This window comes from Desmodus rotundus, chromosome 12 (genome assembly GCF_022682495.2).
Source record: "Desmodus rotundus isolate HL8 chromosome 12, HLdesRot8A.1, whole genome shotgun sequence".
NCBI classification, from domain to species: Eukaryota; Metazoa; Chordata; class Mammalia; order Chiroptera; family Phyllostomidae; genus Desmodus; species Desmodus rotundus.
In genome coordinates, this window is record NC_071398.1 from 69,156,896 (window position 1) to 69,175,993 (window position 19,098).

Here is a 19,098-nt window from a genome sequence, read left to right on the forward strand (position 1 = left end):
GCCAATAATTATCTTTATTTACAGAAATGTGAAGGCCACATGCTTTAAACGAGGTGTTTTGTAGTGAACATTCTGCAGGTTCAAACTGAAGACACCATTTTGAGATACAATATAAAAAGAAACAGTACCAAGAGTTGCAAGAAAGAATTCAATTCAACTTTCATGTGCCCCAATCAAGCTGAAACTTTCCACAGAAAAACCTGGTTTCGATTCATGCTGAATTGTTCAAATGGAAAGAAAAACTAAGTCAGATAGAAACAACACATGGGCTGGCTTTTGAACTTTTAGAGAGCCAGACTAAAGCTCTACTCAACCTCACATTGAGAATTTGTCTCATGTTAAAATTTATTTCTCCAGTTACCCAAGCGATACCTGAAGTATTGAGTTGGGGAATTTTGTAGGGCTAAACAGATTTGGAGAAGAGTTGGAAGTTATGATTTAATTATTTCTGATCCTGAAGATTTAGTATCAGACCTAAGTCACCTGTATTAGCCCTTTGACAGCCTATTTCTCTGTAATGGTTATGAGGCAGGATCCATTACAAGCATAATAAATGCTCTACATTAGCACAAATTGGTTCCTGTTCACTTTCTGTCCCTAATCCTGAACTTTGTGTCAGTATGTTTTTGTCACCAAATTGACCCTCCTAAATAGGATTTTTCTTAATAAGCTTCTCTTTTCACTCAGCCACTAAAGTGAAAAAAACATTTTAAAGATTTGCCTAGAAAGATGGTTGTGTTGAGACAAGACTAATGACTAGGAAAGTATCTGTGGATTAAATATAGACAAAATGATTCCAGACTGCTTAAATATAGATTGAATCTATTAATTTATATAGAAAGCCAAAAGTAGGGAAGAAGAAGACCTGGAGTCTAGATATACTACCTAGATTTAGGACTTGCCGCTCTTCAGCAATTGAAATTTCCAACCCAGTTCACTCAGAGTAGTAAGATTTAAAGTTGTCTGGAGAAATCCGGACAGTCATGTGCTAAAGGGTGGAAATTCTGATACCACCTCCTTCCCTTACGATAATGCTGATTGCATGAAGGGGGTGATTGAGAGATAAATTTTTTCCATTGAGACTTCTGTCTTAATGATGGAATAGAATAATGCTCAGAAAGAGGATAGAATATATTTCTGGTTCTAGGGCTATGAGAACCAGGTGATCGAATTTGGAATACTCTCATTATGTTTGAATAGAGAAGTGAGAAAATCACTAGCAGGACATACAATCTCAGAAACCATCTGCTCTAAAAATTAGTTTGTTTCCATTGACCCTTATTCAAAGAGGCAGTTATTTCAATAAGCTACATTACCTAGCAGAATCTGAGAGACAAAGACTGAAAACATGTATTTAAGATAGAAAACAGACTTTAAAAAATGTAATAAATGGTTTTCTCTACATCTCAAATTCAATTCACATTCACATTCTGTGGCTGGAGAATACCAAATCCCACTTAGATAATCTTACTTATCCAAAAGCACACTAGATGGAAGTAAACTAAGAAATGAGAGAAAATGTTTACTGGGTGTGTGCGGGCTCACCCAGTTTATTCACCTCTGGAGTGAAAGTTAGGGAGAAGTAAAGTTTATTTATAGAGGTCAAGGTCTATGGAGAAGCCCTGAAGTTGCTCTTCCCAAATCACAAGTCTAATTCAAGAGAAGGAAAGAAAAATAATGAAAAAATCTCATTACACAAAACTCAGTGAGGGTGTCTCTGACAGTCACCAGGCCAGCAGGGGGGAAATGAGAAACCCACCTGTTGGCTTTAGGATTTATTGAAGGCTGCCAACACAGCCCAGATCATCTCTGTGGCACTGTGCTTTGTCCCCTCTACTTCAGGGTCCAGTTCTACTAGGTCCTTGGCTCGATTCATTGCCACATCATACTTGTCATCTGTCAGAGAGGAGAAGACATTTTCTAGCACATCAGAGGAGTGGGCTAGCACCAGGAGCGCTAGTGTTCGCTTGTCCATACGCTGAGGATCATTTACCCACCGCTCTAGAACACTATCTTGAAGTTTTTTCACTAGTCGCTGTTTCTCTGTTGTATTGGTCACTGGATGAGTAGTCATGTCAAATAGGAGGAAATTCTGCTTCTCAGTGGTTAGAATGCCTTTCTCTACCAGGTTCTTTGCAATTCGCTCTCTTACATTTCTCAGCTGGTATTGTAATTTGAAGGGGTTCCAGGTCTCGCCTATGGGGAAAAGAAACAGAAAACTTAGAACAACACTATAAACTAACCAGACCTAACAAACAAGACATCTTATAGAATATTCAACCCCATAAAAGCAAAATATACATTCTCAAGTGCACATGGCACATTCTCCAGGAGAAACCATATGCTAGGCTTTAATAAATTTAAAACAGGCTTAGTAAATTTAAAAGAACTAAAAATATACAAAATATGCTATCTAACCACAGTGGAATTAAATAAAATCTGTTAACAGAAGGAAATTTGGAAAATTCAAAAATATATGGAAATTAAACAACATATTCTGAAAAAAACCAATGGGTCAAAGAAGAAATCACAAGGGAAATTTAAAAAGTACTCTGAGTTGAATGAAAATGAAAACACAACATACCAAAACCGACAGGATACAGCTTAAAGCTGTGTTGAGGAAAATTTATGACCCCAAGTGCTATTCTAGAAATGATGTCAAATCAATAACCTAATCTACCTTAAGAAACTAGAAAGAAGAAAAAAGCACACTAATCCCAAAGCAAGCAGAAGAAAGGAAATTATAAAAATTAGAGTGGAAATAGAGAAAATAAAAATAGAGAAAATCAGTAAATCAAAAGTTGGTTCACTGAAAAGATAAATAAAACTGACAAGCTTAGACTGACCCAGGAAAAAAGAGAGAAGACTCAAATTACTAAAATTAGGAATGAAAGAGGAGATATCACTACTGATCCTAAAGAAATAAAAAGGGTAGCAAGGGGATACTGTAAACAATAGTACACCAACAAATTAGATAACCTAGAGAAAATGGGCAAATTCTTTAAAACACACAAATTACCTAAATTGACTAAAGAAGAAAGAAAATCTGAATAGATCTACAAAAAAATAGATTGAATAACTAATTTTAAAACTTCCTACAAAGTATAGCCAAGATGGCTTTACTGGTAATTCTACCGAACATTTAAAGAAGAATTAATACCAATCCCTAACGAACTCTTTCAAAGAAACAGAAGAGGAGGGAACACTTCCTTAATTTATACAGTATTACTCTGATGCCAAAACCAAAGACGTCACTAGAAAACTACATGTCAATATCCCTTATGAATATGGGTACAAAATACTCAACAAAATACTAGCAAACCAAACCCAGAGAGGACTTATACCAGAAATGCAAGGTTGTTTTAACATCTATAACATCCAATTATGTAATATACCATATCAATAGAATAAAAAACAAAAAAGAAAGGATCACCTCAATATACAGAAAAAAGTATTTGACAAGATCCAACATCCTTTCATGATAATAACACTCAACAAACTACGAATAGGTGGGAGCTTCCTCAGCCTGAGAGCGGGAATTTATGAAAAACCCACAGCTAGCATCATACTTCATGGTGGAAGACTGCTGTCCTGCTAAGATCAGGAATAAGACAAAGATGTCCATTCTCATCACTTCTATTTAGAACTGTACTGGAGATTCTAACCAGGGAAGTTAGGCAAGAATAAGATATAAAGGTAACCAGATTAGATAGGAAGAAGTTAAACTATTTTTATTTTTAGATAACATGATCTTGTATATAAAAAGTCTAAGGAATACATTTACAAACTATTACCCCTAAGGTTGCATGATACAAAATTAGTACATAAAAATCAATTGAGTTTCTATACATTAGTAATGAAATGAAAAATAAAATTAAAAAAATTACACTTACAATAGCATCAAAAAAGAGCATCAAAAATACTTATGAATAAATTTAACAAAAGAGGTACAAGATATGCACTGGAAATGATAAAATATTGTTGAAAGAAATTACAGAAGATCTAAATAAATGGAAAGACGTCCCAGATTCACAGAAATAGAAATCACATGGAGGACTATCAGTGGGGAGAGGGAAGAGGGGGGGTGGGGGAAAAGGTACGGGGAATAAGAAGCATAAATGGTAGGTACAAAATAGATGGGGAAGTTAAGAATAGTATGAAAAATGGAGAAGCCAAAGAACTTATATGTATGATCCATGGACGTGAACTAAAGTGGGGGAATGATGGTGGAAGGCGAGGTACAGGGTAGAGGGGAATAAATGCGATAAAAAATGGGACAACTGTAATAGCATAATCAATAAAATATATTTAAAAAAAGAGACGAACAAAATTTTTGCAAATCATGTATCTGACAAGAGATTTGCATCTAGAATATATTTAAAAAGTACAATTCAATAGCAAAAAGGTAAAACCAATTAAAAATGGGTAAAAGATTTAAATGGACAATTCTCCAAAGAAGGTATACAAATGGCCAATAAGCACATATAAAGGTGCTCAACATCATTAGCCATTATGGAAATACAAATAAAAATCGCAGTAAGATATTACTATATACTGACTGGGGTGACTAAAATAAAATAAAAAACAGTAACAAGTAATGAGGACATGGAGGAACTGAAACTCACACACTGGTGGTAGGAATAAATGTAAAACGATGTTACTTACTGTGAAAACAGTCCCTATTCTGGTCCTTCAGAAGTTAAAAGTCTAGTATGGGATGTACTGGGTAGACAAAAATAGTATTTGAAAGACCCCCTTCAAATATTATCTAATGGTAGCTTTGCTGGATAGAGTAATCTTGGATGTAGGTCCTTGCCTTTCCTGACTTCAAATACTTCTTTCCAGCCCCTTCTTGCCTGCAAGGTTTCTTTTGAGAAATCAGCTGACAGTCTTATGGGAACTCCTTTGTAGGTAACTGTCTCCTTTTCTCTTGCTGCTTTTAAGATTCTCTCCTTCTCTTTAATCTTGGGTAATGTAATTATGATGTGCCTGGTGTGTGCTTCCTTGGGTCCAACTTCTTTGGGACTCTCTGAGGTTCCTGGACTTCCTAGACGTCTCTTTCCTTTGCCAGATTGGGCAAGTTCTCCTTCATTATTTGTTCCAATAAGTTTTCCATTTTTTGCTCTTCCTCTTCTCCTTCTGGCACCCCTATGATTCAGATGTTGGAATGTTTAAGCTTGTCCCAGAGGTTCCTAAGCCTGTCATTTTTTTAAATTCTTATTTCTTCATTCTGTTCTGGTTGAATGTATATTTCCTCCTTCTGCTCCAAATCATTGATCTGAGTCCTGGTTTTCTTCCCTTTACTGTTGATTCCCTGTATATTTTCCTTTATTTCACTTTGCATAGCCTTTATTTCTTCTTCTATGAGCAACCTGATTACCACTGTTTTGAACTCTGTATCTGATAGGTTGGTTATCTCTTCATCACTTAATTCTATTTTTGGAGCTTTGATCTGTTCTTTCATTTGGCCCATGTATTTTTATCTTGGCATACCATAGAGCCTTAGGTATTTGCTAGGGTGAATCAACCCACGTTGCTGCATTGTGGCACTGTATGTTGGGTAGGTGTTCAAGAGGGAACAATGCCACTTGCTCTGCTCTTGGCCAGCTTTCAGTTGCTTCCTCCACTACCCACAGGCAGATTGAGCCCTTCTGGTGCTGATTCCCAGGCAGGTGGGTTTGTGTACATTCTAAGACCCTGTGGGTTTCCCCAACGAACTCTCTTGTGAGGTTGGGAGTTTCTTCACTGCTGCAACCCCCACAGGTTTTTACAGCCACAGGTTTTGAAGCTTTCTTTTTCCATGCTGGAACCCTGGGTTTCACAGTCTGTCTCACTCCCCAGTAGTTCCTTCTGGTTTATCCACATGCAAATGTGGGCCTGCCTCATCTGCCAGCCTCCATCTTGCCATGCATTCTCTCTGCCCCAGCTGCCCATCTCCACCCATCCTACTGGTATGGATGAATGTTTCTTCTTTTAACTCCTTAGTTGTCAGACTTCCATACAGTTTGATTTTCTGGCAGTTCTGGTTATTTTTTGTTTTTAAATTTGTTGTCCTTTTTTTAGTTGTGCAAGGAGGCAAAGTGTATCTACCTGTGCCTCTATCTTGGCTGGAAGTCCTCAGAAATGTATTTAAACAGGCAGAAGAAAGATTCAGAAAACTTGAAAATAGGACAATTAAAATTATATATTCTGAGGAATGGAAATAAAACAAGTAAAAAAAAAATAGGAATAGAGCCTGAGGGATCCCTGGGACACTGTCAAATGGACCAAGATTTGCATTGTGGAAATCACAGAAGAAGAGTCAGAAAAGGGGAAAGAAAGAATAGCTGAAAAAGTAATGGCTGAAAACTTTCCAAATTTGATGGAGGACATGAATCTACAAATCCAGGAAGCTTAACAAACTCAGTGTTGAATAAAACATCTATACTGAGACATATTATAGTCAAACAGTTGAAGGCCAAAAATAATCTTGAAAGAAAGGAGGGGGAAGTGAGTTGTCACATGCAAGGGACCCCTAATAAGATAGCAGATTTCTCATCAAAAACTTTGGAGGCCAGATGCTGTGGACTGATATATTCAAAGAGGTAGGGGGAAAATAAACAACAACCCAAACCCTTTTCAATGGAGAATTCTACATCCGGAAAAACTGTCCTTCAAAAATAAGGGAGAAGTTAAGACCTTCCCAGATAAACAAAAACTGAGGAAGTTTGTTACCACTCTACAGACTTGCCTGCAAGAAGTGCTAAAAAGGAGTCCTGCAGGTTGAAATGAAAGGTAGACAGTAACTGGATGCAGTCTGAAGAAATAAAAATCCTGATTTAAGTTAAATACACAAACAACTATAAAAGCTGGTGTTATTATAAATTTGGTTTATAACACTTTTTATTTTCTATTTGCTTTAAAAGATAAATGCATTAAAACCGATTATTAATCTATAACTGGGCACACAATCTATAACAATACAATCAATGACATCAAAACAAAAGGTGGAATGGAGCAGTATAGGAGCAGAATTTTTGTATGTAATTGATGTTAAGTTGGTATAAATTCAAATTAGTTGTTATAAATTTAGGATGCTAAATGTAATCCCCATGGTAACACCAAAGAAAACAGTTACAGAATGTACACAAAAGAAAATGAATGGAAATCAAAATGTTTCATTATAAAAGAAAAATCAACTAGACACAAAAGAAGACAGTAATACAGGAAGTGAGGGGGGAAAATCAATCTGTTAGGAGTATAGAAAACAAACAGCAACCCCCCCCCAGCAAAATGTTTTAAGTGCCTCAACAGTAATTTATTTAAGTATAAATGGATTAAGCTATTCATTTACAAAGTAAAGATTGGCAGAATGGGTTCAAAACATGATCCAACTATATGCTGTCTATAACACACTTTAGATCAAATCACACACCAATAACCCTTATGAATATAGATGTAAAAATCATTAATAAAATTTTAGCAAATTGAATCCAACAGCATATTAAAAGAATTATTCACTATGATCAAGTGAAATTTATCCAAGAAATGTAACATAAAATCAAATGGGCAAAGAGTCTGAATAGGCATTTTTCCAAGAGGAAAATATAGATAGCCAACAGATAGATGAAAAAGTGTTCAACATCACTAATCAGGGAAATATAAATCAAAACCACAATGGGATATCACTTCATACTTGTTAGAATGGCTATCATCAAAAAGATAAGAAAGAACAGGTGTTGAAGAGGATGTGGAGAAAAGGTAACACTTGTGTACTGCTGGTAGGAATATAAACTGGTGTAGCCACTACAGAAAACAGTATGGAGGTTCCTCAAAAAATTAAAACTAGAAGTGCCATAAGACCCAGCAATTCCATTTCTGGGTATTTATCCAAAGGAAATAAGACCACTAACTTGAAAATATATATGAGCCCTCATGTTCACTGCAGCATCATTTATAATAATAGCCCAAGCATGGAGGCAACTGAAGTGTCCATTGAAGGATGAATAAAAAAAGAAAATGGGATGGACACAGACACACACAAACACAGAGGAATATTATTTAGTCATAAAAAAGAATGAAATCTTGCCATGAGACATGAATGGACCTTATACTAAGTGTTATATGTCAGACAGAGAAAGACAAATACCATATGATCTCACTTACACGTGGAATATACCCCCCCCCCCCGCCAAATCACAGATGAACAGATGTGATTGTCAGAGGAGGGGGTTGTATGGGTTCAGTGGCCGAAATGTGTGAATGTGATCAAAAGGTACAAACTTCCAATTACAAAATAAGTCCTGGGATATAATGTACAGAATGGTGAGTATAGTTAATGACACTCTATTTTGTATTTGAAAGTTACTAAGAGAATAGATCTTAAAAGTTTTCATCACAAGAAAAAAACTTATGAACTCTTAAAAAAAAAAAAAACCCACAATGAGATACCACTTCATACCTACCAGGATGGTATAATTTAAAAAAAAGAAAGAAAGAAAATAACAAGTGCTGATGAGGATGTGAAGAAACTCTCATGCATGACTGATGAGAATGTAAAAGGGTGCAGCCTCTCTAGAAAACAGTTTGGCAGTTTCTCAAAATACAGAACTATCATATGCTCCAGCAATTCTATTCCTAGGTATACAGCCAAAAGAATGAAAAGCAGGGACTTGAACAGATATTTGTATACCAATGTTCAGAGCAGCATTATCTTTAACAGCCAAAAGGTGGCAACAACCCAAGTATCTATCAATAGATGAAATGAATGAACACAATGTGGTAAAGAATAAGATTTTGATATATGTCACAACATAAAGGACATTGAAAATATGCTTAGTGAAATAAGCCAGATGTAGAAGGACAAATATTATACGATTCCACTTATATGAGTTACCTAGTAAAGACAAATTCATAGAGACAGAAAGTAGATGAGAGGTTGCCAGGCAACAGGGGGAGGCAGGATGAGAGATGTTTGGAATGATGAGAAAGCTTTCAGTGTAGAGAAACATGATCGGTACACAATAGTGTGAATGTATTTAATGTCACTGAATTGTACACTTACAAATGGTTAAAATAATAAGTACTATGCTCTCTATATTGTACACCACAATAAAAAAAACTATATACCTATATACCTAAAACAAATTAAAACATGTCTACAGAAAAACTTGTCCATGAATGTTCATAACAGCATTATTCATAATAGCCAAAGTGAAAATGACCCAAATGTCTATCAACTTATGAATGGATAAACAAATATGGCACATCCATACAACAAAATATTTGGCAATATAAAAGATCAAGTTATAACTGGGGAAATTCTAATAAGATTGGTGAATTGCAACAATATCCCGGTTATCATATATTATAGTTTCACAAATTGTTAGTGGTGGGGGATTCTTGGCAAAGCCTGTGATCTCTGTATTATTTCTCACAACTGCATGTGAATCTACAAATATCTTAATAAAAATTGCCATTAAAAAAACTATTCCAGAAGATGATATTGGTTGTGACCTCAAAGTGCCCTACTGAAGATCCTCCTAAAGTTTTAGGCCATAAATTTCTAGTTATTTACATCAAAGTTTTTGAACTTGCCTTTAAAAAAGAAAAAAAAAGGAATGAAGTATTGCTACATTCCACACAACATGAACGAACCTTGAACACATTGTCTTAGGAAGCCAGTCACAAAAAACCTTAAGCTGTATGATTCCATTTATATGAAATATATGGAATAAGAAAATTTGCAAAGACAAAATGTAGGTTAGTGGGGTGTCTAGAGCTGGAAGGAGGGTGGGGGGAAATGTGGGGAACACTGCTAAGGAGTATATGTTTTATTTTGGGGTTAATGAAAATATACTAAACAAGATTGTGATGGAGAGCTTCACAATTGTGTGAATATACTAAAATCCATTTAATTGTATACTTTAAATAGGTCAACTTTATGGTATATGCATTATATACAATAAAGATGTTAACAATTTTTCTTGTGAAGAATACTGTTCAGGAGCTTATGGGATAGCGTGATAGAAGGTAAGGTGAAGCTTTGGAAAACTTTAGGTATTGATTAACTGTGCTTTTTCTGTTCCTCATTAGTCCAGTTAAACAGTGAACCATATATACCTGATCCAGCCCCTTGAATTTCTATATTTTCCTGACCTTAAGAGCAGGATCAAGATTACAAAGTGTGAGAGTTCCAAATCATTTTGAGCTATCTTACCGGTGAGTAGCTCTATCCATGTCTGGACAGTTTCTGTGGGTTCAGTGGCTTTGATGTGTTTGAGAGTTTCATCCAGTAAAACATCACCCGTTGGGCTGTCTGACTTCAGCAGTACCTTTCAGGAAAGAAGAAACAAGGGACCCTGGTTCATTCACTTCATTTAAATTAACGTCTTTCAATATTCCATATATATATCATTGTATATTGTATATACATTATTGTATATATGGAACATATTAATGTATTATTATACATTACTATATGGAATATTAAGTGTTGTAAAAAAACACAAAGCAGCATAATATAGTATCCCTGTTCTCAAGTTGAAATATCTGGTACGGGGTGATAGTGGGGAGACAAAAGAGACACATTTGAAGTGGGCCCTAGTGACAAACTGGATGTAAATGATAATGCAGAAAAGATTGAATAATAACTTTCCAGTCTGGAAAAACCTACTTGTAAAACTATTAATAAAGATAAGAAAATGAGGAAAATGTTAAGAAGCCCAGTTTGGGGGAAAAGTTTGGTTTTAAGTGATATGGGATAGCCAAGTTGAAATGCCTAGCCAATAATAGTTAAATATGTTGCTGGGGCTGGAAAAAGAAGATAGGCCTAAGATTTAGTAGTTAGTATTATAGAGTTAATAGATGAAGCTGTAAAGGATAGAAGTTATGCAAAGGGATACAAACTGAGACACAGATGGTAAGGAATGAAGAAGTAAAGGAAATAGGTTACATTCATGTAAGCAAGAGAATAAAATATAACAGGCCAAGAATGAAGAAAGTTTCAAGTAGGAGAAGGTGGTCAAAAGTGTCAAATACCACATATAGGTTAAAAGAGAAAAATACTTACTGAAAAGAAGCTGGTGATCCCTAAGAATGTGGTTTTAGTGCTAAGAATGCCAAGTATGACTGTGTAGATGTGAATAGAAAAAAGGAGTAAGAAGGAGACAGGAGTATGGCTCACAGACTGCAGAGGACTTGCAGCAAATGCAAGGGGAGACACTGAATGGTTTATATGCAGATGACCAGAGTTCAGCAAAGACTGCACCTGACCCGCCTGTGTGCATCCTCCTATTTACTCTATTTCCTGTTATAGCTATAGCTACAGAGGGAGAAACTGTCAACAGCATCCTGAATGTGATTTTCCTGCATAAAAAGAAAAACAAAAACATGAAATTCTTGTAACTCTTTAGACTGTGGACCCTTGGATTTCTCCCTCTGATACAGAATTAAATCAATTAGACAATGGGACAGCTGAGTCAGTGATACTTATCTTGTCCCACTGTTCAAATATTTCTATTTATTTCTCCAAAATGGACCACTGGCATCTGCCCTTTCATAAGCTCAGAGAATGTTCACAGACGATGCTGCACCTTTCTGTCCAGTAGTCGCTTCTTACGCATGGTGGGAGGTTCCAAATAGATTCGACCTCGCATGGCCAGCTCTATCAGGATGCCCCCTCGAAGGCCAGATGATATGCAGTCATTCCAGAAAGATGTGTAACCCTATAAAAGGGGAAGAGAGGAGAGAGAATGCTCTGAAAGCGATATGGACTTGCAGCAAGCACTCTATGAATGGTACACTTTGTAGTGATTTGTTTCACATATTACATGAATGCAAAGCATAGAATAAAAGAATCTCTCTTTAGTTTCCTTAATCCACCACCCCACCAATATGATTTTCTGTCTGACCTGAAGTTCTTTGCTTATTTGGCTGTTTGTTAATAATTGGCACGTCAAGTTTTTTAAACTTTATTTTTATTGTCGACACTTTTACAGATGTCCCCATTTTCCCCACTTTGTCTACCTCCACCTAGGCCCCACCCCCTTCCCTCTAGCCATCACCACACTGTTGTCTGTGTCTGTGGGTTATGCATATATGTTCCTTGGCTAATCCCTTCTTTGTCTTTCATCCAGTCCTGGCATGTCAAATTTTAATTTTTGAGAAGAACTTTGGTTTCTTTAAAATCTATTTCCATAGCTCTCTAAATTTCAGAGCAGGATACAAATGAGTCAAGTAGAAAAACGTATGAACCATTTGAGGATTTTACTCCTCCAAGATATGTATTAATAATACAAGCTATTTTGTTGGGTGGTGTAGTTGAAACCAGCTCTGCCACTGACAAGTTAAGTGCCTTGGGTATGTGGCTTAACCCTTCTCAAGTGCAATGTCCTCATCTGTAAAATGAGGACACTAATATCTATCTTTGTAAGTTTGCTGTGAGGAACAAATGAGATGTTATAAACAAGAAAGCGCTATTACAGGGCCTGGCATACAGTAGGCACTTAAATGTTAGTTCTCCTTCCCTAGGCGCTACAGATGACACAAAGACATGTAAGAAATAGCCACTGTCTTGAAGAGCTGAAAATCTAGCTGGAAAGACCATGCAAACTTCAGGGAAGTTCTGTGACAATATAAAATTTAATAAAAGCTCAGTTGTAAAAGCAGTAGAAGAGACAGGCACAAATGAATCTTGTAAGTTTGGTTTAGAATGCAGTGTCCAACCTTTTGGTGTCTCTGGGCCACACTGGAAAAGAAAGAGTTGTCTTGGGCCACACATTAAATACACAAACACTAACAAAAACTGATGAGCAAAAAAGATTTTAAGTAAATTTATGATTTTGTGTTGGGCCACATTCATAGCCATCCTGGGCTGCATGCCGGACACCCCTAGATGATAGTTTTCCAAATTATAAGTCACTTTTGAGCTAGAGAAGCCAGGAACTCCTATGGGACCTGAGCTGGGGTTTGAAAAATAGGTTGAATTTGGCAGAACATTTCCAAATTCCACCTATTCTTCAGAGGGCATTCTGAATTCAAGTGTCAAGAAAGGAGACCTCAAATATGTTTGGAGATCTAATTCACGGATTTAAAGAGAAATCATGAGATAGATTGTTTGGGGCCAGTTGGTTGGAAAGCCTTGATGCTTTGAACTTTTTACTGAAAGGCAGTATTGAATCTTGAGGGCTCTCAGCAAGGAGTTATGATTAACACAATGAACACTCATCAGAGCTGTTCAGCATGCTTTAGCTATCTTTGGGTGTAGATTCCCTCTCACTGAAGAGAAGCTGGGTAAGATGTTAGCAGGGATGAGCTAGCATGGCTTTAAAGCAACCCTAAAACTAAATCACTAGTCATAGCAGTAAAGAATTTTTGTATTAAATATTTTTAAATTGTATTTTTCCTCTTTATTGTTTTGGAAATTATACACTCACTTTTCTTCAGGAAAATTATTCTTGACATTTTAACAGGCATGACAATTAATTTAAAATTAATATAAGATCTGTTTTTAGAATGAATCAGTATATTAACCACTCTCCTACTTGACCAATATTTTATCTTTTTTTAACCTCACAAATTAGACATGGTTAGCAGCATCATTACTTTATACAGGAAGCACTTGTTTAGATTTACGTAGATGCTTACCAATTTCCTAGCTCACCATTGCTTCTTGAATCTCAGAGCTCCTTTCTGGTACCACTTTCCTACTTCCTAAAGTAGAATTCCCTTAAGTGAAAGTCTGTTGGAGGTAAACTCCATTTTGTTTATCTGAAATGTCTTTATTTTACCATTGTTCTTGAAAGATAGTTTCTCTGGACATAAAATTCTAGCTTGATAATTTTCTCTATCACATTAAAGTTATTATGTCCTCCTTTTCTAGTTTTCATTGTGCAAATGAGAAGTCTATCGTTCTTATTGCTTGTGTTTTTTGTGGGTGATTTGCCTTTTTTCTTTGGTCCTTTAATCTTCTCTCTTGGTATTTGCAGTTTGACTACAACATGACTGTGTATGAATTTACTTATCCTATTTGGGATATGCTTCCTGTATTTATAGGTTCACTTCTCAGTTCTTACCTCTAAAATGTTTTGCTTTCCTCTATTTCTTTATTCTTTCCTTCGGGGACTTCAGTCTTTCTTATTCTAGCCCTACCCCCCCATCTCTTTTAACCTATCTTTTATATTCCATTTCCTTTGTCTCTAGGTTGCTTTCTGAAGAGTCATTTCATCTCGTCATCTAAATCTAATATGTTAAACCCTGAGATTTTGATTTCAACTATTTTTTATTTCTAAAAGTCTATGTAGTTATCTTCCACATTTGTCCGGTCATTTGTGATTGTTTCTTTTTGTTGTAAATCTGACTCTTATTTCTTTAAAAAATGTCACAGATATTTTATACTGTCTGATCTGAGATCCTTGAATGCCTATTATTTGTTATTTCTCCTGATTCTTTTTCATGGCTGTTGGATTCTTTGTATGCCTCATGATATTTGATTAAGAGGTCCGGATTTAGTTTTTTGTGAACCTGTGAGATTGTGGAGACCTAAACTGAGGGTGTCTTCCTCCAGAGAGGGAGATCTGCTTTTGCTTCTGCGAGAGTTGGGCACGGGAGGTTTGGGGGAAGGCCACACAACTGGAACCACATTTATACCTAGCTTCCTGCTTTTATTTCAACTCCAAGGTTTATTCCTAACCACCAAATTCCTAAATCTCTGGATTGATTTGTCAATTTGCCCCCAGGGCAAATTAGTTTGTTTATTGCTCACCTCTAATGTTTTAATTTTGGTGTTTGTTTGGGGGCCCCAGAAGATTTCCTTTACTTTCCAAGAGCCCAATGATGCATTAAAAATTAAGTTTACTCAAGACTTAATATGTGACCAATATATTGCCAATTCCATTTTCCCCCTAGATAGGATGATCTTTAAGTTCAAATCTAATTATATAACTCCCTTCCCCTCTGCTTAAAAATCTTTCAAATGCTCCTCTCACAGTCAAGGTCAAATTCCTCAGTATAGCACTCAAACCAGGAGGCTACTTAATATTCTTTCTGGCCTCTTTCCCCTAGAAGGCTATGCTCTAGCTTTCCAAAACTTAAGTACTCTTAACACATCATTTTTGCCTACTGGCCTTTGCACACCATGTTCTTTCCCTCTAGAAGAACCAATACTCTTCTTTCTCCAACTCCTCCTTGTTCTTAAGGATAAGAGTACAGAGCTCACATCCTCCATGTAACCTTCTCTAAGAAATTCCCTCCGCTCCACTCTCTGGGTTAAGCATCTCACCTGGGTGTGCCTCTATATGTATACTTCTCCCTTATCATTTATCATACCACATTGCAATCAACTGTTTGCCCTCAGCAGACTATATATACATTCCTTAAGGAGAGAGTATCTGACTTATACACAGTGTTTTTCATTAAATGTTTCTTGAAAGCATAAATTTATGACTGAAATATATTAACCGGGTAAAAGCTCAGCTTGAACCATGAACATTCCTACACATATCCACATTTCCCGAGAGCCTGATTTTACAGCAAAAGCGGGGATTATTTCCCTCCACTGCCTGCCTCATGGCTACTTCAAGAGTTATATTTGTAACGTCTCTTTAAGGACTAAGTAAGCTTTTCTTTTAGATTAATACTTGGTTTTATACAACTTAGCTGCCTAATTGAGGTTAAACTATAACTTATATCACAATATATAATTTACTTAGGCATACCTTTTATATAATCCTGTTGACTATAACTTTCAACAGGTGTGCAAACATTTCAGCCAGTATCAAGGCAATTAGGGGGAAGTTTTCCCATTTCTTCCTATCTATATAGTTCCTGTTTCAGCGACAGTGATGTCAGATTGTCAACAGAACTATGAGAAGCATGTAAATAAAGAAACAATGGAGACTAGGATGTAGAAACTGTATGTTTTTGAATATTACTCTTTCCCATCATAGTAGCTCATGATATACAAAACTCTTCAAAGGAGTTTTTAAGCTTTATTTTTATTGTCATATACCATAATGGAAAAAAGTATAAAAGTACACATGTAGAGTTTTTAAAAATAATTATAATTCTAAGGTACATTTCCCTCTAAATATATCTAGCTGCCTTGGTGACTTCTCAAACAGTTTATAATAAAGATTCTGTGTTAAAGCGCCAATGCGTTAGTATGCAGGATGATCTAGCATATACATACCAAAGTTCACCATTCAGTCATTAAATTTAATTACCTCATATACATGAGGGGAAAGAGGAGAAAAATTTTAGGGTCTACTAAAACAAAAGGAATCACACATTGCCTCATGAATAACAGAGAATCTTGGAGGATTGGCAGAATAAGATCTTTGGATAGTGGATTTTGTTTTGTCTTGATTATAAAAGTAATATATGATTGTAAAAAAAAGGTAAAAGATTGTATTATAGAAATGTATAAATTAGAATGTGAATGTCTCCTATAATTTTATCCCTTCCAAATAAGAGTTTAGCGGGTATTTCCTATAGTTCATATTCTATTACATATTTCTTAATATTATTTATAAAAATGAAATCATACGAAGTGGCAATTTTCACTTATCCATTATTTTGGATTTCCATATCTGTAAATACTGATCTACTTTATTCATTGTAATGGCTGCATAGCATTGCATTTTTTGTTATTTATTTATTTATTTATTGGTAGTTTATTCATGTTTTAAAATTATATTTTATTGATTATGCTATTGTACCAATTTTCCCCTTCTTGCCCAACTCCACCCAGCACCCCCCACTCCCTCAGGTAATCCCCACACCTTTGTTCATGTCCATGGGTCATGCATATACGTACTTTGGTTACTCCATTTCCAATACTGTACTTTACATCCCCATGGCTATTCTGTAACCACCTATTTGTACTTTTTAATCCCCTCATGTCTTCATCCATTCCCCTATACTTCCTCCCATCTGGCAATCATCAAAACACTCTCTGTATCCATGATTCTGTCTCTGTTCTTATTGTTTGCTTAGTTTTTTACATTCAAGGTATGGATATGTATTTACTGCCATTTTATTTTTCACAGTTTTGATCTTCTTTTTCTTAAATAAGTCCCTTTAACATTTGGCTTAATAATAGTTTGGTAATGACGAACTCCTTTAGTTTTTATCTTGTCCGGGAGGCTCTGTATCTGCCCTTCGATTTTGTATTTTGCCATGTATAATGTGCACTTTTTTGCCCAAACTTTTGAGGGAAAAATAAGGATGCACATTATACTTGGGTATAATGATTACATACCATGGGTATAATAATGGGCATAACAATCCCATTATCAGCCCCCACCTGTATTATTATATCATTATATATGGTAAATATATAATGATATAATATCATATGTTAATATAATATATGCTAATATAATATATTAATATATTACATTATATCTATTACTTACCATATATATCATCATTATATATGGTAAATGATGGCTTTGCTGGGTACAGCAATCTTGGCTGTATGTCATTGCTTTTCATCACTTTGAATATTTCTTGCCAGACCCTTCTAGCCTGCAAACTTCTTTTGAAAAATCGGCTGACAGTCTTATGGGAACTCCCCTGCAGGTAACTAACTGTTTTTCTTTTGCTGCTTTTAAGGTTCTCTCTTTAAAAAACAACAACAAAAAGATTATCTCTTTATCTTTAATCTGTGGCATTTTAATTCTGAAGTGACTTGGAGTGGGCCTCTTTGCATCCATTTTGTTTGGGACTCTCTGTATGTCCTAGACTTGCATGTCTATTTTGTTTCCTTCACCAAATTAGGACGTTTTCTTTCACTATTTTTTCAAATAGATTTCCAATGTCTTGCTCTTTTTCTTCTCTTTCTGGCACCCCTATGATGCGAATGTGAAATGCCTGAAGTTGTCCCAGAGGCTACTTACACTATCCTCGTTTTGTGGGGTTCTTTTTTCTTCTTATTGTTCGGATTGGTTGTTTTTTGCCTCCTTATGTTCCCAATTATTGATTTAATTCTTGACTTCATCTACTCTACTATTGTTTCCCTGTAAATTATTTCAATTAGCGTATCCTTCATTTCTGACTGGACCTTTTTTATGCTGTTGAGGTCCTCACTAAGTTCCTTGAGCATCCTTATAACCAGTGTTTTTGATTCTGCATCTGACAGATTGCTTATCTCCATTTCATTTATTTCTTTTCTGGAGTTTTGATCTGTTCTTTGATTTGGGACATGTCTCTTTGTCTCCTCATTTTGACAGCCTTCCTGTGTTTGTTTCTTTGTATTACGTAGAGCTGCTATGAATCCCTGTCTGGGTAGTGTGGCCTAATGTAGTAGGTGTCCTGTAGGGTCCAGTGGCACAGCCTCCACTATCACCTAAGCTGGGTACTTGATATGTGTCGTGCATGGGGGCTGAGTACACCCTCCCCTTGTAGTTGAGCCTTGATTGCTATTGACAGGTCAGTGGGAGGGATTTACCCAGGCCAGTCAGCTGCAAGGACTGGCTATGACCATTGACCACCAACCTCTGCCCTCTGTGGAGGATCAGTTGTGCAAGGGCAGGGTGGTGGTACTCTGACATGGTCTGTAGCTGTCCATTGGGTAAGCTGGCTCTGGATTTTCCTGGGTGGTTCAGGCCAGGGTCAGCCCCCACCTGTATTTTGCCTGAAGCCACCCTGCATGAGCTACAAAGCAATCTGCATATGGCTGCTACCTGTGCTAGGCTTGGAGGTTCCCAGGTGAAGTCAAGCTGTGAACCTAGGCTGGTTGTTGCTAGTGCTGGGCCTGGGGCAACTTAGTAAGAGGTACAGAGGCTGGGTGCTGCGTGCTCACTGACACTGACTGTTCCTTGTTTGAGAGAATTTAGGAAGTTGTGAAGTATTAGCTTTGACCAGCCATTCATATGGAAAAGCCACTGTTAACAGTGTGAGTGAGCCATAAGTTGGGTGGGGTGGAGCCTCAGGGGCTCTCCAGAGCAGAGCAAACAGTGTCAGTCAGGTTGATGGAGTCACATATATGGCACCCACCTGCCAGCTCTATGGCTGTGGGGGTAGGGCTCAGAAATGTACAGTGGCCTTTGTCTGCCTTTCTGTCTTAGAGAAAGCTGTCCCCCAGCTCTCACCTTGCTGCAGAAACTTCAGTTTCTC

General features: G+C 36.5%; 1 protein-coding gene across 1 annotated transcript in view; it reads right to left on the reverse strand.

Annotated features, from left to right (window-relative positions):
• Positions 1-19,098, reverse strand: part of GOLPH3L (golgi phosphoprotein 3 like) — a 32,803-nt gene continuing 13,705 nt past the window's right edge. Inside the window, exons 3-5 of the mRNA XM_024570129.4 lie at positions 11,574-11,705; positions 10,199-10,313; positions 1-2,196 (exon numbers count right to left, since the gene is read on the reverse strand). Coding sequence (XP_024425897.1) covers positions 1,769-2,196; positions 10,199-10,313; positions 11,574-11,705 — 675 coding nt within the window. The 3' untranslated portion in view covers positions 1-1,768. The remainder of the gene's footprint in view (positions 2,197-10,198; positions 10,314-11,573; positions 11,706-19,098) is intronic.